This window comes from Haliotis rufescens, unplaced genomic scaffold, assembly GCF_023055435.1.
Source record: "Haliotis rufescens isolate VD_foot unplaced genomic scaffold, xgHalRufe1.0.p SCAF_11, whole genome shotgun sequence".
Classification (NCBI taxonomy): Eukaryota; Metazoa; Mollusca; class Gastropoda; order Lepetellida; family Haliotidae; genus Haliotis; species Haliotis rufescens.
In genome coordinates, this window is record NW_025963791.1 from 36,534,451 (window position 1) to 36,552,738 (window position 18,288).

General features: G+C 41.0%; 1 protein-coding gene across 1 annotated transcript in view; it reads left to right on the plus strand.

The window, feature by feature from the left end:
* The first annotated feature begins 4,950 nt into the window (after positions 1-4,950).
* LOC124153083 (transmembrane protease serine 11B-like protein) overlaps positions 4,951-18,288 on the plus strand; it is a 37,508-nt gene continuing 24,170 nt past the window's right edge. The window contains exons 1-2 of the mRNA XM_046526223.2: positions 4,951-5,582; positions 13,954-14,545. Coding sequence (XP_046382179.1) covers positions 5,511-5,582; positions 13,954-14,545 — 664 coding nt within the window. The 5' untranslated portion in view covers positions 4,951-5,510. The remainder of the gene's footprint in view (positions 5,583-13,953; positions 14,546-18,288) is intronic.

Genomic DNA, 18,288 nt, shown 5'->3' on the forward strand with positions numbered 1-18,288 from the left:
ATGCAGTACAGCAATATGACACAGATGCAGTACAGCAGTATGACACAGATACAGAACAGCAGTATGACACAGATACAGAACAGCAATATGACACAGATACAGAACAGCAGTATGACACAGATACAGAACAGCAATATGACACAGATACAGAACAGCAATATGACACAGATACAGAACAGCAGTATGACACAGATACAGAACAGCAATATGACACAGATACAGAACAGCAGTATGACACAGATACAGAACAGCAATATGACACAGATACAGAACAGCAGTATGACACAGATACAGAACAGCAGTATGACACAGATACAGAACAGCAGTATGACACAGATGCAGTATGAGAGAGGCAGTACAGCAGTATGACACAGATACAGTATGAAACAGATGCAGTACAGCAGTATGACACAGATACAGTATGAAACAGATGCAGTACAGCAGTATGACACAGATACAGTATGAGAGAGGCAGTACAGCAGTGTGACACAGATGCAGTATGAGAGATTCAGTACAGCAGTGTGAGAGATGCAGTACAGCAGTATAACACAGATATAGTACAGCAGTATGACACAGATGCAGTACAGCAGTGTGACACAGATGCAGTATGAGAGATGCAGTACAGCAGTGTGAGAGATGCAGTACAGCAGTATAACACAGATACAGTACAGCAGTATTACACAGATACAGTACAGCAGTGTGACACAGATACAGTACAGCAATATGACACAGATGCAGTACAGCAGTATGACACAGATGCAGTACAGCAGTATGACACAGATACAGTACAGCAGTATTACACAGATACAGTACAGCAGTGTGACACAGATACAGTACAGCAATATGACACAGATGCAGTACAGCAGTATGACACAGATGCAGTACAGCAGTATGACACAGATACAGTACAGCAGTATGACACAGATGCAGTACAGCAGTATGACACAGATACAGTACAGCAATATGACAATGATACAGTACAGCAGTATGACACAGATGCAGTACAGCAGTATGACACAGATACAGTACAGCAGTATGACACAGATACAGTACAGCAATATGACACAGATACAGTACAGCAGTATGACACAGATACAGTACAGCAGTATGGCACAGATACAGTACAGCAGTATGACACAGATACAGTACAGCAGTATGACACAGATACAGTACAGCAATATGACACAGATACAGTACAGCAGTGTGACACAGGTACAGTACAGCAGTATGACACAGATACAGTACAGCAGTATGACACAGATACAGTACAGCAGTGTGACACAGATGCAGTACAGCAGTATGACACAGATACAGTACAGCAATATGACACAGATACAGTACAGCAGTATTACACAGATACAGTACAGCAGTATGACACAGATACAGTACAGCAGTGTGACACAGATACAGTACAGCAGTGTGACACAGATGCAGTACAGCAGTATGACACAGATACAGTACAGCAGTATGACACAGATACAGTACAGCAGTATTACACAGATACAGTACAGCAGTGTGACACAGATGCAGTACAGCAGTATGACACAGATACAGTACAGCAGTGTGACACAGATACAGTACAGCAGTATGACACAGATACAGTACAGCAGTCTGACACAGATGCAGTACAGCAGTATGACACAGATACAGTACAGCAGTATGACACAGATGCAGTACAGCAGTATGACACAGATACAGTACAGCAATATGGCACAGATACAGTATGAAACAGATGCAGTACAGCAGAATGACACAGATACAGTATGACACAGATGCAGTACAGCAGTATGACACAGATACAGTATGACACAGATGCAGTACAGCAGTATGACCCAGATACAGTATGACACAGATGCAGTACAGCAGAATGACACAGATACAGTATGACACAGATGCAGTACAGCAGTATGGCACAGATACAGTATGAAACAGATGCAGTACGGCAGTATGACCCAGATACAGTATGACACAGATGCAGTACAGCAGTATGACGCAGATGAAGTACAGCAGTATGACTCAGATACAGTACAGCAATATGACACAGATACAGTATGAAACAGATGCAGTACTGCAGTATGACACAGATTCAGTATGACACAGATACAGAACAGCAGTATGACACAGATACAGTATGACACAGACACATTTCAGCAGTATGGCACAGACACAGTTCAGCAGTATGACACTGATGCAGTACAGCAGTATGAAACAGATGCAGTACAGCAGTATGACACAGATACAGTATGACACGGATACAGTTCAGCAGTATGACACAGATACAGTATGACACAGATGCAGTACAGCAGTATGACACAAATGCAGTACAGCAGTATAACACAGATACAGTACAGCAGTATGACACAGATACAGTATGACACAGATGCAGTACGGCAGTATGACACAGATGCAGTACAGCAGTATGACACAGATACAGTATGAAACAGATGCAGTACAGCAGTATGACACAGATACAGTATGACACAGATGCAGTACAGCAGTATGACACAGATACAGTATGACACAGATACAGTTCAGCAGTATGACACAGAAACAGTATGACACAGATGCAGTACAGCAGTATGACACAAATGCAGTACAGCAGTATGATACAGATGCAGTCTGACACAGATGCAGTACAGCAGTATAACACAGATGCAGTACAGCAGTATGACACAAATGCAGTACAGCAGTATGACACAGATGCAGTATGACACAGAAGCAGTACAGCAGTATAACACAGATACAGTACAGCAGTATGACACAGATACAGTATGACACAAATGCAGTACAGCAGTATGACACAGATGCAGTACAGCAGTATAACACAGATACAGTATGAAACAGATGCAGTACAGCAGTATGACACAGATACAGTATGACACAGACACATTTCAGCAGTATGGCACAGACACAGTTCAGCAGTATGACACAGATGCAGTACAGCAGTATGAAACAGATGCAGTACAGCAGTATGACACAGATACAGTATGACACGGATACAGTTCAGCAGTATGACACAGATACAGTATGACACAGATGCAGTACAGCAGTATGACACAAAGGCAGTACAGCAGTATAACACAGATACAGTACAGCAGTATGACACAGATACAGTATGACACAGATGCAGTACGGCAGTATGACACAGATGCAGTACAGCAGTATGACACAGATACAGTATGACGCAGATGCAGTACAGCAGTATGACACAGATACAGTATGACACAGATGCAGTACAGCAGTATGACACAGATACAGTATGACACAGATACAGTTCAGCAGTATGACACAGAAACAGTATGACACAGATGCAGTACAGCAGTATGACACAAATGCAGTACAGCAGTATGATACAGATGCAGTCTGACACAGATGCAGTACAGCAGTATAACACAGATGCAGTACAGCAGTATGACACAAATGCAGTACAGCAGTATGACACAGATGCAGTATGACACAGATGCAGTACAGCAGTATAACAGATACAGTACAGCAGTTTGACACAGATACAGTATGACACAAATGCAGTACAGCAGTATGACACAGATGCAGTACAGCAGTATAACACAGATACAGTATGACACAGATGCAGTACAGCAGTATGACACAGATGCAGTACATAATTGCTCTAAATCCATGTTCAAATACCAACATTGTATTATTTTCTGGCTCCTGCAGTAAGATTTGGAGGTTATTTATAAGAAATGTAATTTTGTGGAGTATTTTTCTCGTCAAAAGAGAAAGGAATTCGATATTAATAAGCACCATGCATAACTGATTCAGCATGATGTTTCTCGCTATACGAAGCAAATTCTCAACGATCCACTCACATCCCTCCGCCCCCATCCCTTCAACACCCATGCCACAAACACACCCACGCCCATCCAATAACTCATTGGTACCCCACCTCGTTCCGCGCAAGACTGATACAAATATATTCTCACATGGACAGGCATACGTATTGCCCGTGTTATTCCACGGTTAATGAGACATTGCAAGGTAATAAAAGTGATTTGATATTTACTTTAATTATTAATTTCTTTCACAGAGAAGAACTGTCCTTTTCATAGTGTTTCGTCACGCCATGGTGACGTCATTTAACATTTTGTTGATGCTAGTTGGGAGAAGGTTATATTGAGGTTTTTCACCGTTTATTGAAATAACAACGGTGCAACAAAGTAAAGTAAACACTTGATAAAATATTTATCATTTGCTAATCCGGTCAGATGAAATGTTTATGAGATAAAATAGAGATAGGGGCCCAGGGCGTCGAAATGTTTACGACATTTACATTTAAACCCAGTTGGTTGAGTTGATATAAAATAATGAATGCACAAAACCACAAAAGCGGAGAGCGGATTTCTCCTCTCCTAAGACTTTCTTTTATGTGCAGAAAATGAAACGTAATATCGTTTTTGTTTTTAAATGTCTAATATGTGTGGATATCTGAATCTACAAATAAACAATTTTAATTTCACAAGATTTGAGCTATTTATATTCTGATGACGTGGTGCAGTCAATGACCGCCACAACATAAACATTGGAAGATGAATACAAGAATAAATTACCTTCAAGAAATATAATTTCTAAACGTATATTCCTCATGTTCCCCCAAACATATTTTAACATGTTATCTTCAAAACAGTATGTTTGCGTTCTCGTATATAAGTCTCTCTTTAATTATTTGAACTTCCAATGCACGAGACTAATTAAATACATATGTCGCTGATAAAGAGATATTAATATATTAAAAGAAAAGGACTATCCATACAGGGAAAGAAGCATGTGGTGTGTTCCTGTGTGGACGAAACTGCGAGACTGGTTCTATTGCTGAGCTATGATCGAAGCGAAATTCTTCCGATCAATGACTACCCCGAGAGAAACAGTTTCTACACTCTGCGCGGTGATACAAACATGAGTTGACGGCAAGGAATGTCCACAGCCACAGTGACAATAGGGCGGAGTCAGCGGTAGACTGTTCTACCAAGACCCACCTCCATAACGTCAAACAGCGCATAAGGTGCCCACTCCTTTTTATCGATGTCATCTTAATCCCACGTGACCCGACAAATGTATTGATGAGTCGTCGTGTGACACACTCAGCCTCCGTCGAAACGTCACAATTGTTTCCGCCTTCGCGTACAACTATTACATTCATATCAGCATAAGCACGGCCCCCTCACACCCTCTACGAGCCGCCGCACTTAGATGCACTGTAGGTTGTGAATGAACCTGTTTGGCCGTCCGACAACAAGTTATTGCAACCGGCGTAACGCTCTCCTCTCAACGGTGGGGCGTCAATTATTGCCCTGACCCGATGTGCTGCTTGTGTCACTGTCACTCTTATAAGAGGAGGGTGAGCCCAGTGAAGCACAGTGATGAAAGCCCACTGTGCTTAGACTCTTCTTCAGAACGTGTTGTAGGCAAACCTCAGGGCTCTACATCCAAGCTGTAGTCCCTAACCCTAGACACATATACATCCACTGGCGACTGGTCAACAGTTCTACACTATGTGCTATTTACTTGATCTTGCGGTAATACTAAGCATGGCGATTATTGTCGCTTCGGACGGACCTTCAACTGTGAGTAGTTTAACATTTTTACTCTAAACTGCAAAACCGATTTGGGGGCAATTAATATTTATCACACGTAGTATTGATGTGCATTTCATATGTTTTCCAAGTGGGTGTCTGAAATGTGTATTAAGAATTACGTCACTGACGTCTCTTACCTGTCACTATGATTTTGTAATGCGATTGTTGTATTTCTTTTCCACAACCCTTCTTCAAACAATTATCCGTTAGGAAATTAACGCGTGAAGCGTCAACGTTTGTCTTAGAGAAATTTCCCCTTAGCCAGAGTGATGGAGTTGCAGCAGCAGAAACAGGTGAAAAAGAATTTGTACTATACCTCAGAGAAGTTGTAAATTCTCACTGTGTGTAAAGTAGTGAGAAGCAGAGCCACACACACTCCCAGACATATACACACTCTCAACAAAACATTTTTTCAACTTAACTTGTGGTTAGACAGATAAACATGACCTACAAAAGCTTGTCCGCTTTCTAGTGTACGAATTACCCATGGGGACAGCTGTAAAAGACACATACCATGAGTAAAGTGTCCCAGCTCGCCGCAAGTCGTTTGCTAGCAGTAGCAACAGTAAATATGCCGTAAATACTGTTACGTCTCTAAAAGGCACAGTACATGATCTCAAAGAAACGTCGGACTGTCTTCTTGCATACGGTAAGAAGGGTAAAAGTTTATTACAGACATAATACATATAATTCATATAATAAAAAACAACTTGATAGTTGTTTACTAATTAAAATATATATAAAATGCCTTCTATGTGTATTTAATACATTCGTTTTCAAGCTCATTGACTCCTTGATAGATTGATTTTAGATTGGTAGATAGATTTGAAATTGATATGAATAATGCATGTTTCTTATCGGCGTGTCCCTGTACGTCCTCGTACCTATGGCATATCATATGACTTGTTGACAAGTTTTCATTTATCATATCACGTTATGTGGTCACGCTATCTCAGCGTTGAATGTTAAAGTTATATCATACGTTATTCCCACATCTACCTCTACTTGTTGTGCCACTGACCCAGTTAACTTGACTGTGCGTCTGAGACACTCGTCTGTGGAGGCTACGGGCTTTTTAACATAATAGAAATCCGTTAAAGAAACATGTAGAACGACACATCGTCATGTGCAGTATAACATTGTCAACCGGTTTTTAAACATCGCCCCATGAATGGTATAGCTATTGGGACTAATCCGAAGGCATAATATCCACCAGCAATTATCCTTATTGTTCGTGTACAAAGTAAAGCTTGAATGTAACGGAGTGGTAGAAGAATCCCACTGCCTAACACTAAACACACATGTTGCTAACTGCCTGACTAAGTTGGGTGCGTGAAGAGTTCTGTAAGACGCATAAATAGGTTATAAACTTGTAATGTAGATACCACATGCCACATAGACTCATTTGTGTTATGTCTGAAACATAGAAAGAAACAATGTTGTTCCATATTGTGAACTCGTGATATTTTTTAAAGCGGTGTAATTCCATTACAAAAGTGTTTTGTTAAAAAAACGGAATTTCTTATATTATTTTTTTGTTCGACTTTTTTATCAATATGTTTTTATTGATGTCCAAAGTGATCAATCACATTTCAACAGGGACGTAGTGTGTAAATGTCAAAACACGTTCTATATGCGGACTGTCTTGGTACTTGTAGCACATTTCAGAAAGGTGTACATCAAGGCGGACGTTTCTTTACCTTTGTTTTATCACGAAACTATTTTGGTCTGCGCAAGTATTACCTTCCCTCCTAGAGGTGTCAGAGGGCCTAACACACTCATTTATCATAAAGTAAAATAGAAGCTGGTATATCTAATTCATAGACTACACATGGCATTATGTCCGTGCCCCTGATTAGAGTCGACCGTCAATGACGTAAGCGTGGTTTTTGAGGCCATCTGAATATGATATCGTTCTGTTGCTCTGTTTATTTTGTTGCATTGCATCAACACTTGTAGACAAGGGAGAATTCCATAGAGCGCTGTCATAACTGCAATTGTTATGTTCATAGCAGAGCAAAGTTGGTAAGCTTGGGTTAGGTATGGGTAGGGAAAGTAAATTGGGATTGTTTTGAGTGTTGTATCATGCACTGAGCATTTGTTTTCGCCTATCCAAATCAGGCTTGTCCTATCCGTGCATATTTTGTGATTTCATTCATGCGCCGGTTTACCAATGCATATGGTATTGCAAAACCTGTCGCCAGTAGCTGCAATGTATGTGATCTTTGATACTGATGTCGGAGGCAGACGTAGATAGCGGAGAAAGGGACACCCTTCGTTGATGCATATGTCAAGGAGAGCGTGAACATGATATATATTTACGTTCCTTTGGGTTTTGCTGTATATCGCCTTTCGCTGTTCCAAGATTGTGTCATAGATGCTACAATTGGTATACTGGTTGACTGGCGTAGTCCGTGTCCCGTACATGCAGCGTGAATGTATCTGTGATATGTCACAGCATGCCTGTGATTTGTTAGGTAATAAATACGTGACTGTTTGCACACTGTTCTTTGATAGGTACAGGCACTCTTGAGTGTGAATTCTTGTCTGTCGATAGGAGTGATATATCACACCAGTAAGTGCACGAATGTGTGGCATTTCTCAGCCCAACAGCACATGTTTGAGTTTCATTACACAACAGCAGGCATATCAATGTATTTGTCACAATTGAGAAGGGAGTAGGTGTTGTTTTACGCCGCAGGCAGAAACAGTTCAGTCCGTCCTATAAATATACCAGACAAAGTCGTGGTTGACGGCACAAGACACAATCCGAGTGGTCGGGGTACGATGACACACACATCAGGTCACACATTAATACTACCCAATGTGGAGTCGATTCTTACAAGTAGCGTGGGGTGATTGGGGCCTATGCTGCCTATATACTCCAAGGGTGTTGTTCTGAATTCATTATATGTCACAGATACGAAACTGAATGATGAAACAATATTATATGCTATGTCACGATATGGCTACAGGTACACGTATGTGGGATATGTTGTGGCACGAAATCAGGAATATTAACATGGGATTTTATAGCATGACAATATTGTTTGATATATGTTGCTTCACTCTCGCAGGTTGTAATGATACAATTCCATGCTTACGTTTGGTGCTATGGTAAATACGTCGACGCATAACGTCACGCATACTCTAGTAGGCAGTATTAACATCTCAACTGTGTTGACGCATAACGTCACGCATACTCTAGTAGGCAGTATTAACATCTCAACTGTGTTGACGCATAACGTCACGCATACTCTAGTAGGCAGTATTAACATCTCAACTGTGTTGACGCATAACGTCACGCATACTCTAGTAGGCAGTATTAACATCTCAACTGTGTTGACGCATAACGTCACGCATACTCTAGTAGGCAGTATTAACTTCTCAACTGTGTTGACGCATAACGTCATGGCTACTCTTGAAGGCAGTATTAACATGTAAACTGTTTAGACGTATAACGTCATGGATACTCTTGAAGGCAGTATTTACATCTCAACTGTGTTGACGCATAACGTCACGCATACTCTAGTAGGCAGTATTTACATCTCAACTGTGTTGACGCATAACGTCATGGCTACTCTTGAAGGCACTATTAACATGTAAACTGTTTAGACGTATAACGTCATGCATACTCTTGAAGGCAGTATTAACATATCAACTGTGTTGACGCATAACGTCACGCATACTCTAGTAGGCAGTATTTACATATCAACTTTGTTGACGCATAACGTCGCGCATACTCTAGTAGGCAGTATTAACATCTCAACTTTGTTGACGCATAACGTCACGCATACTCTAGTAGGAAGTATTAAACATGTAAACTGTTTAGACGTATAACGTCACGCATGCTCTAGTAGGCAGTATTAAACATGTAAACTGTTTAGACGTATAACGTCATGCATACTCTAGTAGGCAGTATTAACATGTAACCTGTTTAGACGTGTAACGTCACGCATACTCTAGTAGGCAGTATTAAACATGTAAACTGTTTAGACGTATAACGTCACGCATGCTCTAGTAGGCAGTATTAAACATGTAAACTGTTAAGACGTATAACGTCATGCATACTCTAGTAGGCAGTATTAACATGTAACCTGTTTAGACGTATAACGTCACGCATACTCTAGTAGGCAGTATTAAACATGTAAACTGTTTAGACGTGTAACGTCACGCATGCTCTAGTAGGCAGTATTTAACATGTAAACTGTTTAGACGTATAACGTCACGCATACTCTAGTAGGCAGTATTAACATGTAAACTGTTTAGACGTATAACGTCACGCATGCTCTAGTAGGCAGTATTAAACATGTAAACTGTTTAGACGTATAACGTCACGCATACTCTAGTAGGCAGTATTAAACATGTAAACTGTTTAGACGTATAACAACACGCATGCTCTAGTAGGTTGTATTAAACATGTAAACTGTTTAGACGTATAACGTCACGCATACTCTAGTAGGTTGTATTAATAGCTTGAATGTTGTGTATATTTTCTCAACATTCTTTTCACCTTTCGATTGACACTCCTTTTTGTGTATAATATCATACCCCGTGACTCATGACAAATAAGATGTGGCAATTGAAAGAAAACGAATCATATAGCAGCACTTTTCGCAGAGGCTGTAAATGCATGAGTTCCTTCCTTGATGTCTGACGTCTTTCATCCAGTTTTAGGAATGCCTTCTTCTCCAGTCCTATACAATCAGGAAGTGTTATTGTCGAAATAAATCTGGACTCAATCTAAAGCATTGCTCAGAACAGGGCCTATAAAGGCTAGGGTCTACATGGCTTCTCTGTTTATTAACTTGACGGTGTCTAAGGGTTTCACTCATGAATGAATCACTCCTAATATTGATTGTATACACTTGACTTGGCCAACGTGTCCATGTCGGGATAAGTGACGAGTGGGCAGCGTCTTATGTTGTCACGCCCATGTCCGTGAAGTGTCAGCCGTTACCGTCGCCTACCTTATTTTTTATTTAAATATGAAGAATCCTTATTAATCTTGAATCTTGAATACTCCAGTAGCAGCAGTGGTAGTAGTAGTAGAAGTGATAGTAGTAGTAGTAGTAGTAGTAGTAGTAGTAGTAGTACTGGTAGTGGTAGTAGTAGTACTGGTAGTGGTAGTAGTAGTACTGGTAGTGGTAGTAGTAGTAGTAGAAGTAGTAGTAGTAGTAGTAGTAGTAGTAGTAGTAGTAGTAGTAGTAGAAGTAGTAGTTGTAGGGGGCACGGGTGGCCCAGGCGTCTAAGGCGCCCCGATTCGCTGTGCAGAGTTGCGACCCTTTGGCACGCTAGAAACCTATGATTGTGGGTTCGAATCCCGGTTCACCCCAATTATGTTTCTAGGTTTGTCAGCACCATACCTGTGCTCGTGGGTTTCACCGAAGTGGTAAACGTCTGAGACCTGCATCACTTCGGATTTTCCTCCCACATTCAGCTGACACGCCGTGATATAACTGGAATACTGTTAACTGCGGCGTTAAACCCAATTCACTCACTCACTCACAGTAGCAGTAGTAGTAGTAGTAGTAGTAGTAGTAGTAGTAGTAGTAGTAGTAGTAGTAGTATTGGTGGTGGTGGTGGTGGTGGTGGTGGTGGTGGTAGTAGTAGTAGTAGTAGTAGTAGTAGTAGTAGTAGTAGTAGTAGTAGTAGTAGTAGTAGTAGTAGTATGTCATTCCATCATGCATGAAAAGGATATGAAACCGGAATGAATGGATATGTTAATTGTCCCTCTGAGACAGTAAGACGCACCAAAGCGGTTGTTCTCATGTACACCACATGATTCTATAGCCCTGGGGATTAACCCTCGCCATTCCGTGTCAGCACCGTAGTAAGTGAAGACAGTTTGTGTTTGACAACGAATCTCTGCTTTAACCCTTAACCTTATAATCAACTGTTTCCATTGTGTACGCTTCTTGTAACGTGTGATGATTGTATATGACACATTAACCCCTACAACTAACCCCTCTGGTAAATGACCCGACCTAACCCCTCTTCACCCCTGCCAGACCCCTTAGTAACAGAGCCGAAATCACGAAAACGTCCTTTTGTCCAAAGGCTCCATACCGGAGCCACCCGTATATCGTGTAACATCGTCACAACAGCAGCCAAGTTCCACTTATACGAGGCAAAGGACATGTGTGATTTATCGCTTTCCACTCGGTAGTTAATGTTCATGTTATCCACCGAAAATTAACCTTAGATAACCGCTTTAAATTTCGAAGACTTGGTTTAATTGCAAGCCTTGCTGAATACATCTGTTGTAGGCTGATGATACTATTTAACCTCAACTCATAGGGTCATTGTGACAATCCCATAAGACCGCCTCCATCATTCACGTACACCTGACACAACCAAAACTAAATATCCGGTCCAATAGGTTAACAGGCCGACAGGTCGACAGGTCGCAGGCATATTAGGTTTAAATGATGTGGAACTATAAACTGACGTTAAAGAACTTGATCTGTAAAAACACCGGCTTGCTGACACAACTTGGTGTCGGGCCCTGTCTCAATAACGTCCGCGGAGGCTACCTTGCGCATTTCAAAGGATGTTATTAGCGCTACTTTACCATTGAATGAATGATCGTCGGTTTTTAAACATAGGTTACACTCTTCATAGAGGTATCACTCTCCGAGTAAGTGAGGGAAGGTTGTACGCCGATGTAACCAATAGTCAAGCCTAATCGCGATGGAAGACACCAGCTTTGGCAGAACACATTGTACCCATGTTGGGAGTCGATCCTTGGTCTTCGGCATGACGAGACACTGCTTTAACCACTTGGCCACCCGGCGCCCTGCATCACTCTGTGAAGTCACATCACCAGCTTCTCCACTCTGACGGAGACAGGATACCCTGACGCTCTAGTTAAACATTCACGAAGCTCACCTTGCTTCACCTCACAAAGCGAAAAGGGCCGCCTCCGTGTTCGAGTGGTAGAGCGCCCGCCCGGAGAGCGGAAGGTCCGGGGTTCAAAAGATGGTACTTGTTGTTACCCTGTCTGGCGCTCAGCATTAAGGGGCTAAAACAAGGACTGGTCGGTCTGGAACCAGTGTTCTGTGTCTGAGGGGGTATTCATGTTAAACTGCGGCATGGTGTATCAGTGGGCTAGCACTAGAAATCGGCATCCGGACTAGTACAAGCAGACACACACACACACACACACACACACACACACACACACACACACACACACACACACACACACACACACACACACACACACACACACACACACGTGCATGCACGTCTCTATATAAGTGCAATAATCTTGGACGCGACGTTAAACCCCATTTCACCTCACCTCACCACCTATAAAGCGAACACCACTTTCGTATAATATTCATCACTATTTTGCCTTTTTGAAATCTGTTCCAGCAAATATTTTTTGGATTTAAGTTAAAACCTACGTACCTACTGAGATAATTATTGGGTACGTTTTGTCTTTCCCTTACAGCATTTTCGCTCCCAAACCAGAGCAGGGGAGCTAACTCTCTGCATGGCCTTCCCAACCGGTAGCACCCGCCACTCACAAGTACAAAAATGTTCACATGAATGGAAATCAAATTGGTTTAAACCAGAGCGAATCTGCTTCAAACAATATTACCATAAAATGTTACGCCATAATGATTTACATTTTAAACAAATGAATTGATTCAAAATATGTTTGTGCATCGTTAGCTTATTTTCGTGGCACCAGATGGGTATGTTTGTTTTAGGGATGCGAGAAGATACAACCTCCTAGGACATTTCAGTTCGAACCAAGCCCTGCGGGAGCACCGCTAGATCCAAGAGGTCACGAAGTACACTATGCCAGCAGAAAGGCTGCCATTTGACTTTATACCCGTATTGCTACATTATTATAGATATGCCGCAAATGTGTCCTTCGTGAACTCTCGACATTGCACTTTTGTGGGTCTAGAGATGATTAATGTTGATACCTAAGGTGTGGGTTCCCTGCTAGAAGCTTTGGGTTCGCACGCGGATGTTGTAGAAGAAACGGAAGTGCACTGTTAAAATACAGGACGGTCTACGTGCGACTTTCATGCTTTATCAATTGGATATTCTAAACTGTTTATTTCAAAATGGCAAAAACGTGAGAACAATACCGGTTTATTCGTTTCATATCTAACTCTGACGTGCAGGAATTTATAAATACGGAAACTGAAAAACAAAACCCAGACGAACTTGTATGAAAGTTGGTACCGCACATAACAATCATCCATGAAACCTGCCAATTAGCCGCTATTTTGACACCGCGATGCATTTAAGATATTTTCTATTTACAGAATGGAGGGTCTGACAAAGAAAATAAACTTTAGAGACAATATTCCTAACATCTTTCCTATAATTACAGGTGTCAGTGAGTGAAGAAGGCGTTGAACCAAACAACACAACTCCCACGCCGGCTTTAAATAGCACAAAATACGTTCACAAGGGCGTCGGGGGTATAGACAATATTCTGTGCGAATATTACAGCCCCTGGTCCAGATGGTCAACATGCAACAGAAAATGTGAACAAACCCGGGTGCGACGATGCCGACGGCAGCAACAGTGCGGTAAGACGTGGTTGAAGGAGAAGAGAATATGTAAACGACGTCGCGGAGGCTGTTCCGTGTTGTCTTATCAAGTCTATGGTTTTCGACGTCGGAATCGCTACATTGAACAACTCCTCTACGATCTGCTCTACGACTCTTGGACCGAGTGGGGCGCATGCTCACGCACGTGCAAGCAAAGGCGCACGCGCAAATGTTCCGTCCACAGCGTGTGCAGTAAGAGTTATATCCAAGAAGAAAGACGTTGCAGCGCAGCGGGCAGCCGTTGTGAAAGACGTTACTTTATTAAGTCTACAGTAGCTGACGCCGCCAGTGATAATACAACAACAGCTGCGCCTGTTTCAAAACCTAAATCTAAAGTGTCTCGACCTTCATTGAAGAAAAAGAAGAAAAGTAAGTGCAATATGTTTCATTATAATGGAAAAAGTCAAACGAAATGCAACGTCCAAAATAACACGCATTCAAAGACCACTGGCGTAACGTGTTGCCCCGATTAAATCAATACTTTTAAGTTTTTCTTGGTGACAGAGTAATGCCGATACTTGCTGGGCGCTTTTTCTCTGACATCCAACATGTCAAACTTTTCTGAGGCAATTTAATTTTCAAATATTTTCTTGGGGCACGAATTTGCCCGATAGCCTAAGGGGCCGCAATTTCGCAGTGCAGAGTTGCTTCCCTTGGGCACGCCAGACACCTATGATCGCGGGTTTAAATCCCGGTTAGCTCCGATTATGTTTCTAGGTTTGTGTGTTTCACCAAAGTGGTAAACGTCTGAGACCTGAATCAATTCGGGCTTTCCTCCCACATAAAGCTGACACGCCGTGATATATGTGCAATACTGTTCCAAACGGCGTAAAATCCAACTCACTCACTCATTCAAAGACCTTCAAAAAATATTCCAACCACCCTAAAAATGTCAAACAGTCGGTCCTTACGGACTGGATATTGTTAGGCATTTGCTCAATCCACTTGTTTCACTGACCATACATGATACATTAACAATGACTGTAATGACGTCATAGTATCTGATATGCCAATCAAATAATCACTCACTAGTTTAGCCAGTTAACTTGGAACAAACTTGACAATTTTAATAAAAACGACAAAACCCTTCCTCAAATCCTATGAAGTTTCCGCCGAAACCAAAGTCCGTTGTACGATTCTTACTATATCATGAACATGTGTTTATGAATTACTATCGATTAGGGATGATACCGAAAAGAGTTCGCGAAAAGGTAAGCGTATCTTGCCCCAACGGTGGCACCGGTCACAAACACATGCAAAGGCAAGTCAGTTGTTCACCAAAAAAAATGGGGAGACATGGAACAAGTCAGAATAGGGAATTGCATAGGACATCATTTTTGTCACTGTGTCAAATTTTGAAATGACCTCCACATGTTTACCGTTAACATTTTTAAAGCTTTACTGGGGCTTCGAATGTTGTAACCTTGATCAAACAAAAGAGTCGTAAGACACTCTTTGAAATCTTCGTAGAAAGAGCATGCTCGATTGTATCTCAAAAGCTCTGAAATTTAGTCACCAAAGGCTGGACCAGCTGCAATATTACTCGACATCAAGTGAAAGCTGGCGACAGTGGGAAAGTTGAAACCAACACTGATGAAATACAGTCTTGTAGAGAGTTTTGGTCACTCTGATTCTTTATGCATTGGTCTAAATATGACATAAATGAGGCGGTCTCAATGGTCTCATATAATTCTAGTTCAGGTGGGTATATCAGTAAAAGGGAATTTTCTATTTGATCATAATGGATCCATACAAGAAAATCGATATACCGTACAATTAACATGAAAGACCGCCTCCGTGGTCTAGTGGTAGAGCGTCCGCCCGGAGAGCGGAAGGTCCGGGGTTCGATCCCCGGCCGCGTCATACCAAAAGACGTTAAAAGATGATACTTGTTGTTACCCTGTCTTGCGCTCGGCATTAAGGGGCTCGGCAACAAGGACTTGGTCGGCTCGGAGTCAGTATACTGTGTCTGAGTGGGGTATTCATGTTAAACTGCGGCATGGCATCTCAGTGAGCTAGCACTATACATCGGCATCAGTCCGGACTAGTACAAGCAGCCACACACACACCCGTGCATGCACGTCGCTTTATAAGTGCAATAATCTTGGACGCGACGTTAAACCCAATTTCACCTCACCTATAACATGAAACGTCATTTCTAAATGATAATGTCGATTACCCTCCGAAACAGATTCCTAAGAAATTCCTTATCGTATTGGTTTTGATCATTAATATTATTATTTATGAACGACCCCCACCCTATACACACACTCTCCCTATTCTTTCAAGTGATATCCAAATGTTATTTGGTATGTATGAAACAGAAAAAAAATAACAACCTGACATTTCTTTCTCCAAATGATCACGGAACGTGTGATCTTAGGCCAACATCAAAACTAGTTGCTGATTAAAACATGCACTATATCCTTGGAAATCTTAAGTAATGTGTACTCTTAGCGTGTCAAACTCCTCTTTAGATATATAACCCAGTGGCTTAAAGTAAGAAAAATATCTTAAATCCACGGGTACCTTCACTGAACATTCCACTGGGCTAATGGTTACCTCCTCAACCGCGACGCCCCTCCATATATACACACTCGGTTCTTGGAGCAATGCCGTCACGCTTAATTATACTAAGGAGAAAATTACAATGTTTGATGTTCTACCCAAGCATAGCACTGGTAACGATAAGGCATAAAAGTTCAATATTACTCGTTTTCATTTCCAAATAATGTCTTCTCCGATGTTTTCGGAATTGAATCAGTCAAGTACTTTAGTAGTCTGTGAATATAGACTGGATTGGGAACATAGGTGTTAATTTAAGACAAAACGTTGTCACTTTAGGTATTTTCTGATCTGACTATTTAATATCGAGGTATACAGATTTCAACTTGAACCATTTTGAAAGTAAAGCATTTCTTTGAAGTTTTATCAAGCGAAAGTCAGAAATCGTTAACTTTAACGACATATAAATTAGTCGCTCCAGTTGAAGATACCAAGTCTTTAATCCCAACATATTAAAAATATTAACGTCATTTTTCTTAATTACTTTTTGTTGTCTCAATTTCAAGAATAACACTTGTAAAACCTCACCGTTAGATGTCATCCTATTCGCTAAACGATTTTATGTTCGAAATCAAAACAAACTGTTCTGCTTCTAGATCTAATGTCACACATGGTTCATATCTTGCCTTCGACGGCTTTCAAGTTCTACTTACCAAACGTTAACGATAAGAACATTACACATGCAAAATGTTATGAAAACGTTTGGCAGCGTAATAGGAGAAAGTTGAAACTTCCCTTTTTCACTTTATTTCAACTACGGCCCTAGCAAAAACTCTTATATACACATGATACTGGAATCCTAAGTATAAATATATAACATCTTTCCAAAATACCGTTCATATTTCTTGTTTCCCCCTGCAACATTATTTAGACTAGTGCGAGCTTATCTGATGTAAGGTGAAATCTCGAAAATGTTTTTTCTGACAATTAAAATTGATTAATGTGGTGGTAGCGACGGCAATTAGGAGGTCAAAGGTTCACGTTCTCATAATCTTGGCTCATGATTGTTCCAAGGCGTGATAGTGCTGTTTTCGACTTAAGTAGACAACATTCTGGTGCTGTTGTTCTTGCTGTTCCCAGTACCAACTGCTACAATGGACACCGCCAAATTGTGTTGTAAACGGGATTTACTTTTATGTCAGTGATCCATTCTTATAATTTCCACCACTATTTTGACTTTTACGCCCAATGAAATATGATTATACCCTGGCGGTGACGTCTTATACATAACGGTTTAACGCAATATTTCGGTTCTGATAAACCTTATTTCTTCTTAAATTTTGCTTTGTATACAATCATCACTACATTTATATTACTCTTATCAGAATAATATATAGAGGATGTTTCTTGTGTCTTAATATCATATTTCTCTCATGATATTTCAAGAGATACATGGAATATTCTATTTATTATATATTTTTTTGTGTCGTTGTCTACCGGAAAATAAAATTATTTACGTAAAATCGCCCTACCTAACACACAGGGACGTTTCACCACCCTTTGTATTTGCGACTGAAAAAGTAGTTCCGTGATTGCAAAATCTTAAA